The 21212-nt window shown below is 39.1% G+C and overlaps 1 protein-coding gene across 1 annotated transcript in view; it reads left to right on the top strand.

Moving 5' to 3' along the window:
• LOC118762128 overlaps positions 1-21212 on the top strand; it is a 92838-nt gene that overhangs the window by 31921 nt on the left and 39705 nt on the right. Inside the window, exons 4-5 of the mRNA XM_036500469.1 lie at positions 12330-12476; positions 14774-14932. Coding sequence (XP_036356362.1) covers positions 12330-12476; positions 14774-14932 — 306 coding nt within the window. The remainder of the gene's footprint in view (positions 1-12329; positions 12477-14773; positions 14933-21212) is intronic.

Here is a 21212-nt window from a genome sequence, read left to right as displayed (position 1 = left end):
GAATCAACTGCCTTTGGGCAGTTTTCTTTTAATTTATGTAAATATATACCTACCAATCGCTCTGTCTCTCTCTTTCTTTCTCTTTCTCTCTCTCTCATAATCTATCTATCTATCTATCTATCTATCTATCTATCAATCTATCTATCTATCTATCTATCTATCTATCTATCTATCTATCTATCTATCTATCTATCTATCTATTTGTCTGTCTGTCTGTCTGTCTTTCTGCTGTCTGTCTGTCTGTCTTCTGTCTGTCTGTCTGTCTGTCTGTCTGTCTTTCAGTCAAATGCAACTAGTCATCATTCACGAGTATGACCTGGTAACGTGTACAATGCATTCCCTGTTTTAGATACCTATATAATCACCAGAAGACATACACCGTCTCGGTTTCCCCGCCCTAGACACAACGAAACATCCAGTATACGACAGCTGGTACTAGAGAGGGCTGCACCCACGCTCTCTCTTCTACAATTAACTAATTGCAATTGAGTGTACAGTAGCAATGCGAAATGAACGTGTGTGTGTGTGTGTGTGTGTGTGTGTTGTGTGTGTGTGTGTGTGTGTGTGGTGCGTGTATATGTGTGTATGTGTGTGTGTACGTGCATATGTGGGTTAGCTATGTTTCCTGTGTGAACCGAAATGCATCTTTATTGATGTAACCTGAAGTCATTGGGTGTATTTGGGTCTTTCAGCATCAGACTTCTTCGTCCATGTTGCCCAATCGAGGTTGATTAGGCCTCAACACGTATCCTAGCAGCACCGGCCACGGATTAACCCTTTTAATCCAAAGTTACCGAGAGGCTTTGCTTGTGGCTTCGCTCGCCGATGGAAAGGTCCTAAGCTCTCTCCATTTCCATTTTGCGAAGCTAAATCATTGAGCACTCAGTATAGAGAGCATCCTGCAAAGCCTCTACATCCCACTTCTAGAAAATCACAGTATTGGGTTGAAGAATAATTCGTGGGCATTTTTTTTTCAAATTTAAAAATGCACGCAGAAATAAAGCGTATTGGCAAAATGTTTTATGCCATTTGAACGAGAAGGTTTTGCTCTACAAGAGAGTGTATTTTGATTTTTTAATTTTATTGATTTTTGTGTAGTTTCAGATCATTAAAATAGAATGTCAAGTGAACAAAACTGAACCTTTTCGACATCATTTTTTGTATTTAATCGAGGTGTTAAACCCGCCAAAGCTGCTAGTGAGATTCGCACTGTGTATGGAGAAGGAGCAATGCCTCAAAGTATCGCTTGCCGTTGGTTTTCGCACTTCAAAAGTGGGAATTTTGACCTCAAGGACGGATCACACACCGGTCGACCAATTAAGCTCGACGAACCTTGCCCATTGAGTGAAGGTGGTTCAACACAGTTTTTTTTTATCACAATTCATCTGCTCCGCCAATTCTCTGGTCGTTTGACGTGGATTTTCGTGAAGAGGTTGATTCAATCGCTCTTCATCGAACTCAGTTGGTCGACCGGTGTGTAATCCGCCCTTGAGGTCAAAATACTCATTTTTGAAGCGCGAAAACCAACGTCGTGGTGGTGGGGGGTACTTTGAAGCATTGCTCCTTCATACACAGAGCAAATCTCACGAGCAGCTTCGGCGGGTTTAACACCTCGATTAAATGCAAAAAGCAAATGACGTCAAAAATGCTCAGTTTTTTCCACTTGACATTCCATTTTAATGATCTGAAAATACACAAAAATCAATAAAATTTAAAAAATCAAAACACAATCTTGTAGAGCAAAAAGTTATCTTTCAAATATCATAAAACATTTTGCCAATGCGTTTTATTTCTGCGAGCATTTTTAAATTTGAAGAAAACGCTCATGAATTATTCCTCAACCCAATACATAACCAAACCTCTGTCCTGGCTCCCCCGGAACAGTCGCTTGTACTTTATGGGGTCCCTTTCAATGTCTTATTCAATACACTCATTCTATGTCACTGTGAGTTTCAATACGGTCAGTGTTTTTTTTTCTTCTTTTTTTGTTGCATCAGAGGTAATGATCATGCCTGGCTGGAGTCATGATGATGGTACAATGTGCTATGGAAACTCCAGGTGCCTGTCCGGATAGACGTGTACTTTCCAGTCAGAGGCCACGTAGAGAAGGCCCGTCCTTATTTTTTGTTTGGGAACAGTGTTTCTTTCCAACTTAACAACATAACTATTATCAGTTATGCCTGGGGAGAGTCATTCTCTTTTAGTGCCTTATTATTTAACACACTCACCGGTAAAATTTCCACTTATTTCTTATTTTTATTTTCTAAAATATTTTTACTGGTGAGTGTGTTAAATAATAAGGCACTAAAAGAGAATGACTCTCCCCAGACACAACAGAATATGCTTCAACACACGCCCTCATATAAAGAATCTTGCAAACCAAATCCAAAAACAAAATATTATCAGTTAATGAATGATAAAAGAACACCATTATTTTACAACTGTTTTTGCTGTAAGAGGTAATGCACTCAGAACTGGGTTCTTGTACTACATCCTATCGATTCTCCGAAGCCACTAAAATGAAGAATATTGCAGAAAAAGCTGTAAGGGTGGATTACATAACTCCTGTTCTTTGTCATTCATTAGTTGACGTTTCGATCTGTTCTCTCCTGAAACTTTTATTCTAAAACTTTAATATATTAAATTCTCACAATTGATTATTAGTATTATTATATACACTATAACTGTTACTGATTAAATAGAATATTTAATCCATAATCGCTAGTCTGACTAAATATATCATGTTTGCTTATGGCTCATCGGGGACTAAGAACAAGATTTAGAAAGAGCTAAGTTATAGGATTATATAGGGATACAAATATTCTTAGCACAGGAATTTAGTTGTTGCGGGATCTTAGTCAATAAGTGATTGGTGAGTGAGCTCGTCGAAAGGGAGCAGATAATAATGATTCAATGACTCAGAACTGAAGGTATTTATCCGACCACTTCCGTTTAATCTATGCAGGCCCAGATCCTGAAGTCTACATCCATCACCGTCTCCACCACTACTGGTTCGATATCGCCAGTTGCCCTTTGTCATTTGGTATAACGAACCACAATCTCTTTTTAACCGTTTCTGTTCTGAATCCCCTTCTTTCATTGACATTTTTCTTTTCACTTCTTCACTACCTTCAAACGCCCCACCCCCCCTCTCTCTCTCCCTCTCCCTCTTTCTATACACACACACACACATACATATATATGTGTGTGTGTATATATATTATATATATATATATATATATATATATATATATATATAATATATAATATATATATATATATATATATATAATATATATATATATATATATATACATAGGTTTGTGCTAACCTATTGATTACCATGACCTTTGTGGTTCATCCACTTCTACAATAAAAAGATAAAATAAAATAAAAAAACTTTGCTGACAGCAACAACGCATTAACCAACACTGACAGTGACCGTCTCCAACAACGACAACGACGACGACGACGACGACGACGACGACGAACAACAACAACAACAACAACAACAACAACAACAACATCGGCAACCATGTTTCTCCTCACCCTGAACGGATAAATATTTCACCTTTAATAAGATCCACAGCAACAACACAATCACCGGCGATGGAATCCCTATGTGAGCACTCGACTTGCTAGAAGTAGTATTCAAACCACCCTCAAATCACAAGCTACCGTCTGAAAAGAAAGAAAAAAAGGAACAAAAAGTAAAAAAAAAAAACCCACAAAAAAAGGGAAATAACCCCCCCCTTAAAAGAGTCATGATGGTTGATCATTGGTCTGTTCATTCAGAGTTCACCTGAGGTTAAACAACAACAACAACAACAACAACCACTAATACATCAACATTCCAACAGCAATTCACGCATCAACTCCCTCCCCTTACGCTCACTACCAGCATCTCCATTACCATTGACCAGTACCACCATTTATTTCTTTATTACCCTCAGGGGGCTAAACTTAGAGGGGACAAACGAGGAGATTAAGTCGATTACATCGACCCCAGTGATTAACTGGTACTTATTTAATCGACCCCGAAAGGATGAAAAGTAAAGTCGACCTCGGTGGAATTTGAACTTAGAATGTAATGGCAGACGAAATACCGACTTCTTTACTACCCACAAGGGGCTAAACACAGAGAGGACAAACGGATTAAGTCGATTATATCGACCCCAGTGCGTAACTGGTACTTAATTTATCGACCCCGAAAGGATGAAAGGTAAAGTCGACCTCGGCGGAATTTGAACTCAGAACGTAACGGCAGACGAAATACCTATTTCTTTACTACCCACAAGGGGCTAAACACAGAGAGGACAAACAAGAACAGACAAACGGATAAAGTCGATTACATCGACCCCAGTGCGTAACTGGTACTTAATTTATCGACCCCGAAAGGATGAAAGGCAAAGTCGACCTCGGCGGAATTTGAACTCAGAACGCAACGGCAGATGAAATACGGCTACGCATTTCGCCCGGCGTGCTAACGTTTCTGCCAGTTCATCCACCTTTACCAGTACATTCACAGGCAAACACCACCAGCATAACCACTACTTTCCCCCTCCCCACCATTACTACCACAGCGCAACCACGACGACAACGATGACGACCAACACCATCGCCACCGCCGCCGCCGCCTTGACCTCCAGAACAAGGACAAAAACAAAAACAACAGCAACAACCCATAACAACAACAACAACAAAAGCGAAGCTACAGTAATGAAGACATTCCACCAAGCATGGCAATCCTTTTGATATGTCACATTCATTTGTTATGTCTGCGAATGAATACTTCTTTGATTGACCGACTTTATATATATATATATACCTTCCTACCTCTCCTTTTCTATACCTTCCTCTCCTCTATACCTTCCTACCTCTCCTTCTCTCTCTCTCTTCTTCTCTTTACTTCCGCTTATTTTTTCCTTTCTATTTACCCCTTCATTCAGCTCCACTTCTCTTTCTGAGAGAACCGATCCTTGATTAGATAGACAGACACCTGTTTTTCGTTCCAGCTGAAACTCTACACTACCAACTAAGTCTCATTGAAGAAATACTTCATTGAAAATCCTCCCCCAATATCCTCTTTGGGTTTTTATTTTTCAATACTTTATAGTAAATTCCTACTGTTCATATGTATTGCTCTTGTTTAGTTCCGGTTTGGGCACACCCAGACTTTAGCATTGAAGTAGGAGATCAAAGCTGTTTCTACCCGTTACCCGTGTCAGTCCTAGCTTAAGTTAATGTCAGAATTAGATCTTTAAAATATGTAGTTTCTATTTAGGAGAGAGAGAGAGAGAAGGAGAGAGAGAGAGAGAGAGAAAGAGAAAGAGAGAGAAAAAGAGAGAGAGAGAGTGTATGTGTGTGTGATGTGTGGCAGCTGGATCGATCGTATCCAGCGACTGACTAACAACCTTAGATCCTCCTCTGATTTAGCAGTGTTGTCAACCTGACCTTTAGGATTGACCACTTCAACGAACGAGACCTTTATGTAGTTGTTCCTTTTGTTAGAAATAGCAGTTAAATCTCCATCAAATCACACCCTACTGTCATTTAAAAATATATATGAAAAAAAAAATGAAAAAGAAAAAGGGAAAAATATTTTTGAAAATATATTTGAAATTTTCTGGTATGTACATTATTGTTTCTCATCACCATGGGGCGGCAAACGGCAATATTATGTCAGTAAGGCGGCGAGCTAACAGAATCGTTACCGCATCAGACAAAATGTTTAACGGCATTCCTTTCGTCTTTATGTTCTGAGTTCAAGTGTTGCCGATGTTGGCTTTGTCTTTCATCCTCTCGGAGTCGATAAAATAAGTACCAGTTGAGTGCTGGGGTCGGTGTTATCGACTTACTCTCTCCCCTGAAATTGCTGGCCTTGTGCTAAAGTTTAAAACCAGGATTATGTCTTTAAGTGGCAGTGAGGTGGAAGAATCGTTAGCACGCCGGATAAAATGTTTGGAGGCATTTTATCCGTTGTACATTCTGAGTTTAAATGGAGACCCAATCAGTCGGTAGCTATGCTGCAGCAACCGGAAAGGGTTTGATTGCGGATGTACTGCAAGTGGGAGAAGTGGAATTCGAGGAGAAAAGATTGAAGGAGTTTAACGAACTCATCGCAACGGAAGATACCAGTCTGAGGCTGACCCCACCTAAAGAAGTGACAGAGAAGATGACGAAAAGGGCAGTAGTCTATAGAACGCTGTCCACAGAAATAGCTATGGCGGAAGCAGTGGAGGAATACCTAAAGGACTTAAAGGAACTCATGACATTTTATAGGAGAGGAAAGAAGTATGGCACAGTGGAGGTTCGGTTCGCGACCGAACAGGACGTGATAAAGTACTCCACTGTGCCGTTGAGGTCGTCAGAGTGGGCACTACTGCCAACCTACCGTAGCAAACGTACACACCCATCGAAAATGGCAAATTCATTATAAGTGTTAACCTTATTCATTAATTTAATCACAAATCTTATGTAAAAATTTTTGTTTATACCCCTGTTCGAAATTTGGTGGCATTGGGTGTAGTAGCACACCCAATACAACAACCACCATTCGCCACTAAATAAACACCACTTCATACCTTTAAGTGGAGTCTGGGTGTGGCTTGGAACGGAATACTCTTTCTTACATGCATTTCAGTAACTCATGTAACGAATAATTTGGTTAACGAACAGGTTTCTGGAACGTATGTTCGTATATAGAGACCTCACTATATTGTTTTACAGAGGCGGCGAGCTGGCAGAAACGTTAGCGCGCCGGGCGAAATGCTTAGCGGTATTTCGTCTGTCGTTACGTTCTGAGTTCAAATTCCGCCGAGGTCGACTTTGCCTTTCATCCTCTCGGGGTCGATAAATAAAGTACCAGTTTCGCACTGGGTCGATGTAATCGACTTAATCCCTTTGTCTGTCCTTGTTTGTCCCCTCTATGTTTAGCCCCTTGTGGGTAGTAAAGAAATATATATTGTTTTACAGAACTTTATTTTCTCTGTATTAATCAGAGAACATCGTTGAAAAATATATTCATAATATATAAATATTTTCATGCCAGTGATTTTATTGATTTTTGTTTTTTGTACTCACCGTATTAAGGATTTGTCGTGTAATTAATCCTTGGTGGCGAAAGTCTGTTTTGTTGAGTTTAAGTTGTTATCAATCATTAATCTAATGTATTAATTATCAGTTTAACGTGCTATCATTTATCGTTTCAACCTGTTATCCAGTTATCATCAGATTATCGTGTTTAGTAATCAGTTTAACGTGCCATCACTTAAAATTTTACGTGTTATCAGTAAATCTGATCGATTATCGTATTATCACGTTATCTTTATGAGTTATCAGTTTAATGTGTTATCTATTAACGTATATGTTATCACACTCACACATACATATATATTTCTTTACTGCCCACAAGGGGCTAAACATAGAGGGGACAAACAAGGACAGACAAAGGGATTAAGTCGATTACATCGACCCCCAGTGCGTAACTGGTACTTTATTTATCGACCCCGAAAGGATGAAAGGCAAAGTCGACCTCAGCGGAATTTGAACTCAGAACGTTACGGCAGACGAAATACGGCTACGCATTTCGCCCGGCGTGCTAAAGTTTCTGCCAGCCCACCGCCTTACACACACACACACACACACACCACACACATACATAAACACACACACACACATAAGTTAACCGAAGTGAAATGAGACGATTGATGATCATCGTTTTCTGATGATCATTAACTGTACAGTGGCTTTTGTTGTATTCTTGATAAACCTTCAAAAGACTTAAACTCTGCACAGGTAAGTAACGAAACATCCGTTTAGTACACTGTGCTCCCACTCCTTAAAAAAATGGTGAATTGCATCTACACATAGTACTTAGTTGAATCTTGGTGGTCAGAATGAAGCAGAAGCTAAATGTTTTTTTCTCGTGGAGACTCGGGGTACCAATGACAGATGGAATACAAATTGTCGAGCCTTCAGCTTTTAGCCTGGCATCATGTGACTCGGACAGTTGTCATCTAGAGTTTCGGACTGCGCGAAAATGAAATGTCAAGACTCCACCTCCGGCCCCACCGCCCCATGCTTTTCCATTTTCATCTGTCAGGCCGGATTATGTTTGTTTATTTGTTTCCTTTTCTTCTTTCTTCCTCCCTATCTCCCTCCCACCATCTCTCTTTTCCTTTCTGATGCTGTTAGCTTCTGTTTCTTGTTGGTCTTACTCTTTTTACTCTTTTACTTGTTTCAGTCATTTGACTGCGGCCATGCTGGAGCACCGCCTTTTGTTGAGCAAATCGACCCCGGGACTTATTCTTTGTAAGCCCAGTACTTATTCATCGGTCTCTTTTGCCGAACCGCTAAGTAACGGGGACCTAAACACACTAGCATCGGTTGTCAAGCAATGCTGGGGGGACAAACACACACACGCATATATATACATATATACGACGGGCTTCTTTCAGTTTCCGTCTACCAAATCCACTCACAAGGCAATGGTCGGCCCGGGCTATAGCAGAAGACACTTGCTCAAGATGCCACGCAGTGGGACTGAACCCGGAACCATGTGGTTGGTTAGCAAGCTACTTACCACACAGCCACTCTTCTATCACTATTCATTTTTGCTTCTACATCTCTGTCTGTCTTCCTATTCGTCCATTACAGTCTCTCTCTCTCTCTCTCTCTTTCTCTAATTCTTCGTCTCTTGCTTTTTCTCTCGTAATTTTTATTACTCTTCCATTTCTAGCTTATCATGCAATATTTCCTCCTTCACTAAAATTTCCCTCCTCCCCCTCCTCCCCCTCCCCTTCTTCTTCTTCTTCTTCTTCTTCTTTCTTCTTCTTCTCCTTCTCCTTCTTCTTCTTCTTCTTCTTCTTCTTCTTCTCCTTCTTCTTCTTCTTCTTCTTCTTCTTCTTCTTCTTCTTCTTCTCCTTCTTCTTCGCGCAACTTCCCAACTCCTACCGTTTTCGCTCGTTAACTCACACTTACACTATCAATTTTCTCGCAGCCAGTCTACTCCACTCGCACTCACTGTCTCTCTCTCTCCTTCTCTCTCCTTCTCTCTCTCTCTCTCTCTTCCACTCTCTCTCTCTCCCCCCTCTCTTTCTCTCTAATTGTATTTCAGTTCCGCTGGTAGTTACTTACCTCCTCACCGCCACACCGTTCAGTCCTCTCTCAGGACATATCAGACGTCAATCTGCTTTCTAATTTGTTTAATGCGTTCTTTATGAGGCTACAGGCAATCGGATCGTTTTTGGCTGCACTTAATTCCTACGACAAAGTGTTTAACGAGCAGAACTAGGTGTTATATGCTATACAGGATCAATCTCTTGTTTGCACATCCTAAAAACACTCAGTTCAGACAGACAAAACACGCATATATATACACACACACAATAAAGAAGTAAAAAAAAAAAAGACGTATTCACATAAATAACTGAAATACTGAACTCACCTTAAGCACAAGTAGTGCTGCGCTAGAGTACAAACTACCATTAAATAAAGACAACCATTAACTATTGCGCTCTGCCCGAATCAGTTTGTCTGTCTCCGCTGTGACCACCGCCAGAATGAGAAAGTGTGCAGAAACAGTGTGGATAGGAATGCAAGAACAGACTGTATTGGAGTGAGTACATGTTCAGATTGTGACACTGTATGTTCTTCGTACGATCAACCATTGCAGGTCGGAGAGTGTTGTAAGGTGGGCAGTTTGGAAATACTGTGGTGTATCTTTTATACTTTTTTCAATCATTGGACTGCGGCCATGCTGGAGGGGCACCGCCTTGAAGGGTTTTTAGTCGGGCAAATCGGCCCCCAGTATTTACGCTTTTTAAATAAAAAAAAAAGTACGTCACTCATTCTATCGGTTTCTTTGACCGAACCGCTGAGTTATGGGAGCGTAAATGAATTATTGGGCTGCGGTCATGCTGGAGGCACCGCCTTGAAGGGCTTTTAGTCGGGCAAATCGGCCCCCAGTACTTACGCTTTTTAAATAAAAAAAAGTACAGTCACTCATTCTATCGGTTTCTTTGACCGAACCGCTGAGTTATGGGAGCGTAAATGAATTATTGGGCTGCGGTCATGCTGGAGGCACCGCCTTGAAGGGTTTTTAGTCGGGCAAATCGGCCCCCAGTACTTACGCTTTTTAAATAAAAAAAAGTACAGTCACTCATTCTATCGGTTTCTTTGACCGAACCGCTGAGTTATGGGAGCGTAAATGAATTATTGGGCTGCAGTCATGCTGGAGGCACCGCCTTGAAGGGTTTTTAGTCGGGCAAATCGGCCCCAGTACTTACGCTTTTTAAATAAAAAAAAAGTACGTCACTCATTCTATCGGTTTCTTTGACCGAACCGCTGAGTTATGGGAGCGTAAATGAATTAACACGTGTTATCAAGCGGTGAGGGTAGGAGTGATAAACAAAGACGCGCACGCGCACACACACACGCACTTACACACACACACGCAAACACACACTCACACACACACACACACACACACACACACACACACACACACACGCCGGGCTTTTACGAAATTTCTATTTGCCAAATTCACTCACAAGGCATTGGGGCTATAGCAGAAGACATTTGCTCAAGGTGCCGTGCTGTGGGACTGAACGAGGAACCAAGTGGCTGGAAAGCGAGCTTCTTAACCATATAACCATGTCCTACAGTATTGTGGGTCACATTTAATCTTTCGGTTGGCTGATTACGTGCCATATTCTTCCTCAGCCAATACTTTTATGTTAATTTCACCCCAAATAACTCGAGATTACGCAAAATTGGCACCAGCAACAGACGTTACTGTAGCTAACGTATCTAAAGTTACACTAACAATCCTCATTGTCTTACATTTTCTGTTGGCGGTTCTGATTTTAGTATTTAGTATTTGTTAATTTTGAATTTAGATTTAATCGCTTTTGTCTTCTAAACAGAACATTTAAGCAGCTTCTAGTAGAACTATCATATATTTCTTATAAACACTTGCTTTTCGTAATCCATTAGGTCATGTGCTAAGCACGAAACCATTTACAGTTAATGCAGTTTTTTTGATAAAACCAGTTTCCTTTCCATGATAAACTCTTTCTGTTATCATTCTTTTACGAGTTTCAGTCATCAGGTTACAGTTATGAGCGGGTCACCACTTTCAAGTGTTTGAATCGATTGTAGCAACCCTGATACTTTTTGGGTTATTTATTTTATCGATCTCAGAGGTAGGAAATTCAACCAATACATAAAGCAACGTAACGTAAAACAACATGGTATAAAGTAATGCAAATAAACACCACAAACTATTATATTGGATGCTCTACAGATTCAGTCAATACTCCATCCTTAAAGAGCTATATTTTCATTGTTGGATTGGAATACAAGCTGAGCAATTTGAATAATGAAAAGGATATCATCGTCAAAAAAGGAAAAAAGAAAGCAAGAACTAAAAGCTGAAGGCGGTGATTTGGCGGAATCGTTAGCACATCGGACAAAATGATTTAGGGCATTTCTTCCGGTTCTTTATCTTCTGAGTTCAAATTCCGCTGAATCGACTTCGCCTTTCCTCGCTTCAGGGTTGATAAAATAGGTACCGGTTGAGTCCTGTAGTCGATGAAATCGACTTGCTCGATCCATTAAAATGGCCGTCTTTGTACCAAAATATGAAACCGATATTAGCACAGCTATCCCGCAAGGATTGTTACAAATATTTTCTGCCTTCTGTGTGTGTGTGTGTATGCCTGTGTGTGTGCGTACGTGTGAGTGTGTGTGTGTGTGTGTGTGTGTGTGTATGTGTGTGTGTGTGTGTGTGCATGTGTGTGTGTGTATGTGTGTGCATGTGTACGTGCGCGCGCACGTACACATATACACATATACACACAAGCTTCTTAACCACACGGTCACTCCCATGTAACGCACGTGGTTTAGTGAAAGGACCAGGGGTCGCAAATATCAGAATTTGGCTTCATTTGGGAATCCTGGACCGATATTCTAATCATGTAGTTACTAGAACATTCCATTCTATTCTTTACCCATTCCAGCAGAAAAACGCTATTTACTAATAATAACCCTGAAACGTCGTCTGTAGCTGTCTGACTGGCAGGATGAAGCGGCAGACCTCCCTTGTTCGAAGGTTTAAAATGGACGCAGTTTGTGTGTCAAATAGCTAGCTTAAGGCGATGGCCTCATGGAGCTAATCAGCGACAGCTTTAGTCTTATATTTATAAGACTGTCATATTAGTATGGCGATAACTATTAATTTCCAGTAATGCTGTCGTAATCTCCTTTAGAGAGACTTAGTAATTTTAATATTTCTATTATATTTAATTTTTATTTTACGTTTTTAGAAGTTATTACTGCATTGGAAAATAAATTGAACAATTTGAATAATGAAAAGGACATTTTCGTCAAATATATAAAACAATTTAGAAAGAGAAAACAAGAACTCAAGGATGAAGAACATCGACTGCAACGGAAGCTGGAATCACTGAAAAGTAAGAAAGTTAGGGTTTATAATAGACTAGCAGTATCGCCCGGCGTTGCTCGGGTTTGTAAGGGAAATAACTATATAAGCATTTTTAGAGAGTCATAGCCAAAAAAATAGCAAAAAATGCATTAAAAATGGAAAAAAATGATGGTAAATTTTTTTAAAAATCGTTGAGTCATCGTAGACATTTTTAGAGAGTTACTTCCCTTATATAATAGCGAAAAAATGCATTAAAATGGAAAAAAAGGATGGTAAATTTTTTTTTAAATCGTAGACTCATCGTAGACGTGCGCTAATACCCAGAAGGGCTCGATATGAATCACGATTCTAAGATACCCGGTTTTGGTTAAACTGCACCGCAAAATGTGGGAGTAGTTAGGAATCTAAATCGTAGGAAACAGACACACAACTTCACTTTTATATATAACTAGCAGTATCGCCCGGCGTTGCTCGGGTTTGTAAGGGAAATAACTATATAAGCATTTTTAGAGAGTTATAGCCAAAAAAATAGCAAAAAATGCATTAAAAATGGAAAAAAATGATGGTAAATTTTTTTTAAAATCGTTGAGTCATCGTAGACATTTTTAGAGAGTTACTTCCCTTATATAATAGCGAAAAAAATGCATCAAAATGGAAAAAAATTATGGTAAATTTTTTTTTAAATCGTTGACCCATCGTAGACGCGCGCTAATACCCATTTCGTCTGCGTTACGTTGTGAGTTCAAATACCGTATTTCGTCTGCGTTACGTTGTGAGTTCAAATTCCGCCGAGGTCGACTTTGCCTTTCATCCTTTCGGGGTCGATAAATTAAGTACCAGTTACGCACTGGGGTCGATGTAATCGACTTAATACCTATGTCTGTCCTTGTTTGTCCCCTCTGTGTTTAGCCCCTTGTGGGTAATAAAGAAATAGGTATCCCTTCAAATATATTTGCATACGTTTAGTTCTGTTCTTAACTTCACCTCCTGATAGCCAGATGCAACGCATATGAACACCCACGCACTAGCACATACCGCGCACGTACTGACACAGACATGTGTATGCGCGCTAGATTATAAGGACATAAACCAAGCGAACAAACACAAACACACACACAAAGAAATACATACATGCACACTTACAAACATATAACTATATGCGGCCATACAAACATATAACCAGCTGCGGCCATGCTGATGCACAACGGCGGTGCATCAGCATGGCCGCAGCTCTGAGCTAAAACTAGAAAAAAGAAAAATATATATATATGTGTGTGTGTATATATATATATATATATATATATATATATATATATTATTATATATATGTGTGTGTGTGTGTGTGTATATATAATATATATATATATATATATATATATACACACACACACATATCTATTAATCTATCTATCTATCTATCTATCTATCTATCTATTATCTATCTATCTTCTATCTATCTGTCAGTCTGTCTGTCTATCTATCATCTATCTATCTATCTATCTATCTATCTATCTATCTATCTATCTATCTATCTGTCAGTGTGTCTGTCTATCATCTATCTATCTATCTATCTATCTATCTATCTATCTATCATCTATCTATCTATCTAACTGTCTGTCTATCCATCTATCTATCTATCTATCTATCTATCTATCTATCTATCTATCTATCTATATCTATCTATCTACCTATCTATCCTTATATACATACATCTCTCTCTTTCTTCCTATCTATTTACAGAATATTTAGCAAAAGATTCTAAATTGAATGTTTGTATAACGAAATGGAAACTAATTTGCACAAAACTTTGTCTAGCAATACTAAATTTAATTCTGTCAACAGGAGAAATTGTAATAATCCTGCTTGCAATAAAGATGTTTACCAAGTATACACTTGTGGCTACTGAATTTGGAGCCGAGTGCAAGTCGTAGAGAACATTACGGCACAGAAAGAATTACCTTAGATTGATTCAACTTTTGCTTCCAAAACTTTATAATGAAACAAAATATTGGTTTCAAATTTTGGCATAATGCCCGAAATTTCGGAGAGGGAGTAATTCTTTAACATCGACCTCAGTGTTTAACTGACACTTATTTTATCGACTCCGAAAGGATGAAAAGCAAAGTCAACGTCGGTGGAAAAGGAACTCAGATCGTAAAAGACGGACGAAATACCGCTAAGCACTTCGCCAGGCGTGCTAACGATTCTGCCAGCTCGCCGCCTTGTTTGCGAAACAAAATATTGTTATTACTTCTTTTGCCTTAATAAAAGCGTCAACCAGTAATCTTCATTGGAAACTAATTCTGTACGAATTATATATTTCAGCTGAGTTCGATAAAGAAAAGGTCAACTTGGATGATTTAACGGAAGAAATGAGCGCCTTCTTAGCTATCAAGGCGGCCCAGTTATCAACAAATGACGAAATGAGAGCTATGGCGACATCGCAACTGGAAAGCTTAAAGGAAATTGCGAAATCTTTGAAAAGTAAGTGATATAAGTGTTTCTAATTTAGGCACAATGCCAGTAATTTCAGAGGGGAGTAGTCGATTACATTGACTCGTATTTATTTTATTGACCCTGAAGGAATAAAGGCAAAGATGACTTCGGCAAGAAATTTTTTCCGACGCTTTAACATTTCCGGCAAATCACTGCATTAAGTAATGCGTTTACTATTCTGCTCTCTCGTTAGGAATTAACTACATTTAGTGTGAGACATGTCAGCTGGGTTGGATTGTAGGTTTGCTATACCAGTACTACTCCGGCAAGAATCTATCCACGATTATCGAGTTATCAAATACTATGTCAAATGCTTTGTCAGTTCTTCATTTAATATGCAAATAACTGAGTGGTAAAGAAGCTTGCTTAACTCGCTTAGGTTTCGGGTTCAGTCCTACTGTTCGGCACCTTACACAGACGTCTTCTTCTATAGTCCCTAACCAATCAATGCCTTGAGAGTGAATTTGGTAAAAAGAAAACTATGTGCAAGCCCGTTGTATATATATATATATATATATATATATATATATATATATATATATATATATATATATATATGCCATGATAGATCGTTAGCCACTACACACATTTTTTTTCTCTCCTTGTTTCTCTCCTTGTATTTTCTGTGTCCCTATCTGTTGGAGAGCGTAGGCTCGAAACGTAAAATAACTTTTTTCTTTTTCTTCCTGAGCGTTATACTAATACATGTGTTTTGTTTTGTACACCACCTGTCTTCGTCTTTTGTTTTTTTCGTAAACTCTCCTTATATATATATGTAAAGTTCCAAAATTTGAACAGAGACGCAACAAAGGAACAAACGGAAAATTCACGCACGATGCACGGACATTGCTCATTCTTTTGGTAAGAAGCTCGCTTTTCAACCGCACGGTGCCGGGTTCAGTTCCACTGCGTGGAACCTTGGGCAAGTGTGTTTTACTACCCTCGGGCCAACCAAAGCCTTGTGAGTGAATTTTGTAGACGGAAACTGAAAGAAGTCCGTCGTAAATACATACATACATACATACATACATAACATACATATATATATATACGTGTGTGTGTATGTGTGTGTATTATATGTAGGTATATATCTATATGTGTGTGTTTTTGTGTCTATGTTTGTTCCCCCATCACCGCCTGACAATCGACATTGGTGTGTTTACGTCCCCGTAACTTAACGGTTCGGCAAAAAAGACCGATACAATAAGTATTTGGCTTACAAAGAATATGTCCTGGGGTCAATTTGTTCGACTAAAAACCCCTTCAAGGCTGTGCTCCAGTATGGTTGCAGTCAAATTACTGAAACAAATAAAAGAATATATATATATATACATATATATATAAAGAATATGAGGGGGTTTAGTTCACTTGTGATCTAAAACGAATAGGTACGCCAGTCAAGTGCTATACGTGGTCGACCATTAGGTTCCAAGATGACAGCTGAAGCTGAATCTAGGGACCCGTGTTAGGGTTCCGTTATAACAGGTATATATTATATTAGAGGAAAAATCAAAAACAAGGCAGAACGAGTACCTCAAGTCACTTAGAATAATTTAATAAGGATAAGGTGAATTTAATTGGGGTAAGGTGAATACAGCCGTTTCTGAGATAACCCAAGTGGTAGGCTCGCATGTCCGTGCATTGGGTATGCCGTCATCAGAGACAAGGTATGAATATTTTAGACAGTGAAAATTTACAGTTTACAAGGAAGAAAATTCATAGTTTATAGGGAATAAAATAGAAAAATAAAGAGTAAAAGTAGTTTGAGGAACATAGGCAGAAGAATAATGTTCGCGGCTCGTCTTTTTCTAGGGAATATGGATGTTGGTCAGTATTTCCTTGGTACATCCACGAAGGTTTAGGGTTTTAGTTAAAACCCCAGGTTTTCTCTAAACTATTGTCCTTATAACCGTAGCAAGATTAGCCTTCCGCCCCAACTCTACTGTAACTTTAACGTTTAACCTCTAACCCCCATACAATACTGACATATCTATATCGTTATTTTACTTTTATTTATTCATTTTATTTTTTACTCTGTTACCTCTATCTTATTTTATTTTTATTCCCTTTCTCCTCTCTCCCATATACGCTCACTCACAAAACTCATTTATGATAGATCTATCATAACTTTTTCTTTTATTGAGTGAGAGAGCAGTGCATGCCATCAGAGTGATACTGGGGTAAAATATACGAAGCCCAGTATACCCATCATGACTACGTGTCTGATAAGGGTACACCAAGCACATGCATCACAACCATATGTGCGCGACAAGGTGATCTTATATCACGATAAACAGCGCATGACCTTGCAGGTGGGGCCCAGTTAGAATTTTCTTCAGGTTGAGTAGCCCATGCCGCTCAAAAGGTCCCTGAAGAAGGTTTGTTAAAGGATGATGAACGAAACACCCATGTTTCCAAAGGTGAATTATCCAAACCCCAAAGAATTCCTCTCAACACATGGCTATGATGTTCCCCCACTACTTCTGCTCGTAATCAGAGATGCGCATATCATCAGCCACTAAGGGACATGCTCAACTGGTTAAGGTCAAACAACTGACAAGCAAATCTGTGGTATTGAGCAGAATATTTGCTGTAGCCCATCTTTTATACCAAGACAAAACAATGTACATGATAGCACTTTCAATCAGTTAAGATCAGAAGCCACGAGAGCCACTGCCTGGTACTGCATCAGGGCATGGTGAAGTATCAACGTGAAACAAAGTGTTTTGCTCAAGAACATAACGCATCGCCCGGTCCAGGAATCGAAACCACAATCTTACGATCATGATGCTACGCCCTAACCACTAAGCCATGCGCCTCCACAACTTTTCTATTATTATTATTATTATTATTATTATTATTATTATTATTATTATTATTATTATATTTAAATTTTTCGTTTTTATTTTTATTTTTTACCCTTTTTACCACTGTTTTATTCCTTTATTCCTTTCTACTATCTCGCTTTCTCTCTTTCTTCTCTCACTTTCTCATACACCCACTCACAAAACGCATTTATGTCCATCATAATTTCTCGTTCTATTTACCCATTTACAATATGAATACATCATTCGGAATACTGCCAAAATACTGCCTGGATTTACCAAGGATTTTAACTAAAAACCTATAACACATATATATATATTTCTTTACTACCCTCAAGGGGCTAAACACAGATGGGACAAACAAGGACAGACAAACGGATTAAGTCGTTTACATCGACCCTAGTGCGTAACTGGTACTTAATTTATCGACCCCGAAAGGATGAAAGGCAAAGTCGACCTCGGCGGAATTTGAACCCGGAACGTAACGACAGACGAAATACGGCTATGCATTTCGCCCGGCGTGCCAACGTTTCTGCCAGTTCACCGCCTATAACACATATATATGTGTGCATGTATGTGTGTGTGTGTGTGTGCGCGCGTGCACGCGTTTATGTTTATGTGTGGTGTATGTATTTGTGTTTGTGTACACATATGTGTGCGTGTTTATGTGTGTGTGTGTGTGTATGTGCGCGCGTGCGTGTGTGCGTCTTTGTCTCTGTGTTTGTTCTCTCCACCTCTTTAATACCGCTGTTGCTTTGTTTACGTACCTGTAACTTAGCGGTTCGGCAAATAGATACCGATAGAATAAGTGCCAGACTTTCAAAAAACAAAAAAAAAACAGGAAAAAAATCGAAGATAACTACTGGGGGTCAATCTATCCGACAAATACGCTTCAAGGTGCTACTCCAGCATGGCCGTAGTCCAATGCCTGAAGCAATTTAAAGAAAGATCATAACGACAGCTGATTGCAAGGTAAATTCAGTACTTGGGGTTATCGGGTAGAAATAACAAAAACCCAATTCTAAAGAATCACTTTTATACGCTGTGACAATTTCCAGGTGTATCCAAATGTCTTGAATTGCATCGGTGAAATCTTTTGATCATATATGCATTTATTACCATGTCTGGTCGTACAGGTAAGCAGGTATTCGCTTAGTTACACACACACGCACACACACATATACTCACACACATATACACATACACACACCACACCACGCACACACACACACATAGACACACACATAAACGGACATACATACATGTACAATTTGTATGTGTGTGTTTATATGAATTATATATATATATATATATATATATATACATATATATATATATAGAGAGAGAGATAGAAAGAGAGAGGGAGAGAAAGAGAGAGAAAGAGAAAGAGAGAGATGTGTGTGTGTGGGAGGTTTATATGAATTTATGAATATATAACTTTTTCCTTTCTTTCTTTGTTTCTTTGTTTCTCTTTTTTCATTCTTTCTTTCTTTCGTTCTTTTTCTTCCTTTCGTTATTTTCTTTTTTTCCTTCCTTCCTTCCTCCGTTCTCCCTACTTCTCTTTCTTTCTTTCTTTCTTTCTTTCTTTCTTTCTTTCTTTCTTTCTTTCTTTCTTTCTTTCTTTCCCTGTCTCCCCCACCCCACACAAACGCGCACATACACATGTCTGTGTCAGTACGTGCGCGGTATGTGCTAGTGCGTGGGTGTTTATCTGCGTTGCATCTGGCCATCAGGGGGGTGAAGTTAAGAATAGAACTAAACGTATGCAAATATATCTGAAGGAATACCTGCGTACTTGTACACACCTTACCACGCCCCCTCCACACACAGGTGTGTGTGCGTGTGAACGATGTTAGCTGCTCATACATAATTCACACAAACGCTTTTTTTTTTTTCAAAATAAGAAATATCAACACAGAAAGGACATTCGGTCCAATCAGTGACTGCTTAATAGCCAAATCGTCATCAAATGCCTCGTGGATGAGAGCTTATTTCAATCCTAGTTCAATTAAATTATTATTATTAGACATAAAATACACCACCACCTGATGATGACAAAGGTGGATACGTTTGAAATGTATTAGTTAGGGTTATGAGATGTTTTGGCATAGCTGTTATGGCGTCGTGAATTTGGCGTCGTTGATTCGACGCAGATTTATTTGACATCAAGCATTTTAATGTTTACTTCGTCCCCTTTCTCCATTACTTCCCCCCGCTCGCTCCTCTCTCTTTCTCTATGTTTATGCATTTGAGCATATTTCTCTATGTGTATGAGGAGAGAAAGAGAGAGAGAGAGAGAGAGAGAGAGAGAGAGAGGGGTAAAAGAGAGAAAGTGTGTGTGTGTGTGTGTTTATATCAATAGTGTTCAATTAACAAATTGTAATTCCTGCCTCTGTCTGTCTGTCTCTCTCATTCATTCACTCTGGATGTATATATTTTGGTGTGCACCTGTGAATGTGTTTACCCCTAGAGTTAAAAACAACTGTCGGCAAAAGGGCTGAATGTCATGCCAGCCGTGTTTAATGTCCAAGCAGCTGCGCCTAATCGCCCCATTCCGTAGTACTACACCCTCCTCCATCTACTAGAAAAGATTTTAATATTTTTGTCATTCCTAGGGCGGCGAGCTGGCAGAATCGTTAGCACGCCGGGTATCCGTCATTACGTTCTGAGTTCAAATTCCGGGGTTGATAAAATAAGTACAAGTTGATCACTAGGGTCAATGTAATCGACTTTATCATCTCCCCTAAAATTGTTGGACTTGTGCCTAAATTTAAACCCAATATTTCTGTCATTCTTATCACTATTTTTTAAAGACTATATTTATTTAAGAAAAGCAACGACATAGCAGTATGGTTAAAAAGTTCGTTGTGCGATCACTTGGTTCCGATTTCGATCACGCGGTGCGGATTTCGGTTAACGCATGTCATGAAAATAGACTCTGCGCAAACTAGTTGTGTGTGTGTGTGCGTGTATGGGTGCGCGTATAAATGTGTTTCTGTGGTTGTGATATTTGCCAGTGTATAAACTAATTTTGAGTCCTTTAGGTAAGAAATGTAACCGTAGCCTAACCATTCAATAAATACAATGTATATATAATACCAGACTGTCGATATGATCCACCATATTCTAAAGGCTGAAACCAAAGAATACAAAGGTAAACATAATTAACGTCTATTCTTTATAAATATCAATTTCGTCTACACTGTTTAATTATTATGCAAAATGTCAGTAAAGAAGTGAAGAAAGTCAGTAAAGTCAGTTAACCCATTCCGTCACACGGTGTAGTTCACCTCCAACGGAAACTATTACATATCTGATGTCGCTAAAATAACTAACCGACTCAACATGTTAAACAGACTGACTGCTCGCTGTTGTATTGTATGCAGACATGATCTGGGCAAATCTTTGATCAAAACATATCTTAAGTTAGATCTAAGTACTCG

This window comes from Octopus sinensis, linkage group LG2 (assembly GCF_006345805.1).
Source record: "Octopus sinensis linkage group LG2, ASM634580v1, whole genome shotgun sequence".
Taxonomy (NCBI): domain Eukaryota; kingdom Metazoa; phylum Mollusca; class Cephalopoda; order Octopoda; family Octopodidae; genus Octopus; species Octopus sinensis.
This window is presented reverse-complemented; position numbering and strand designations above follow the sequence as displayed.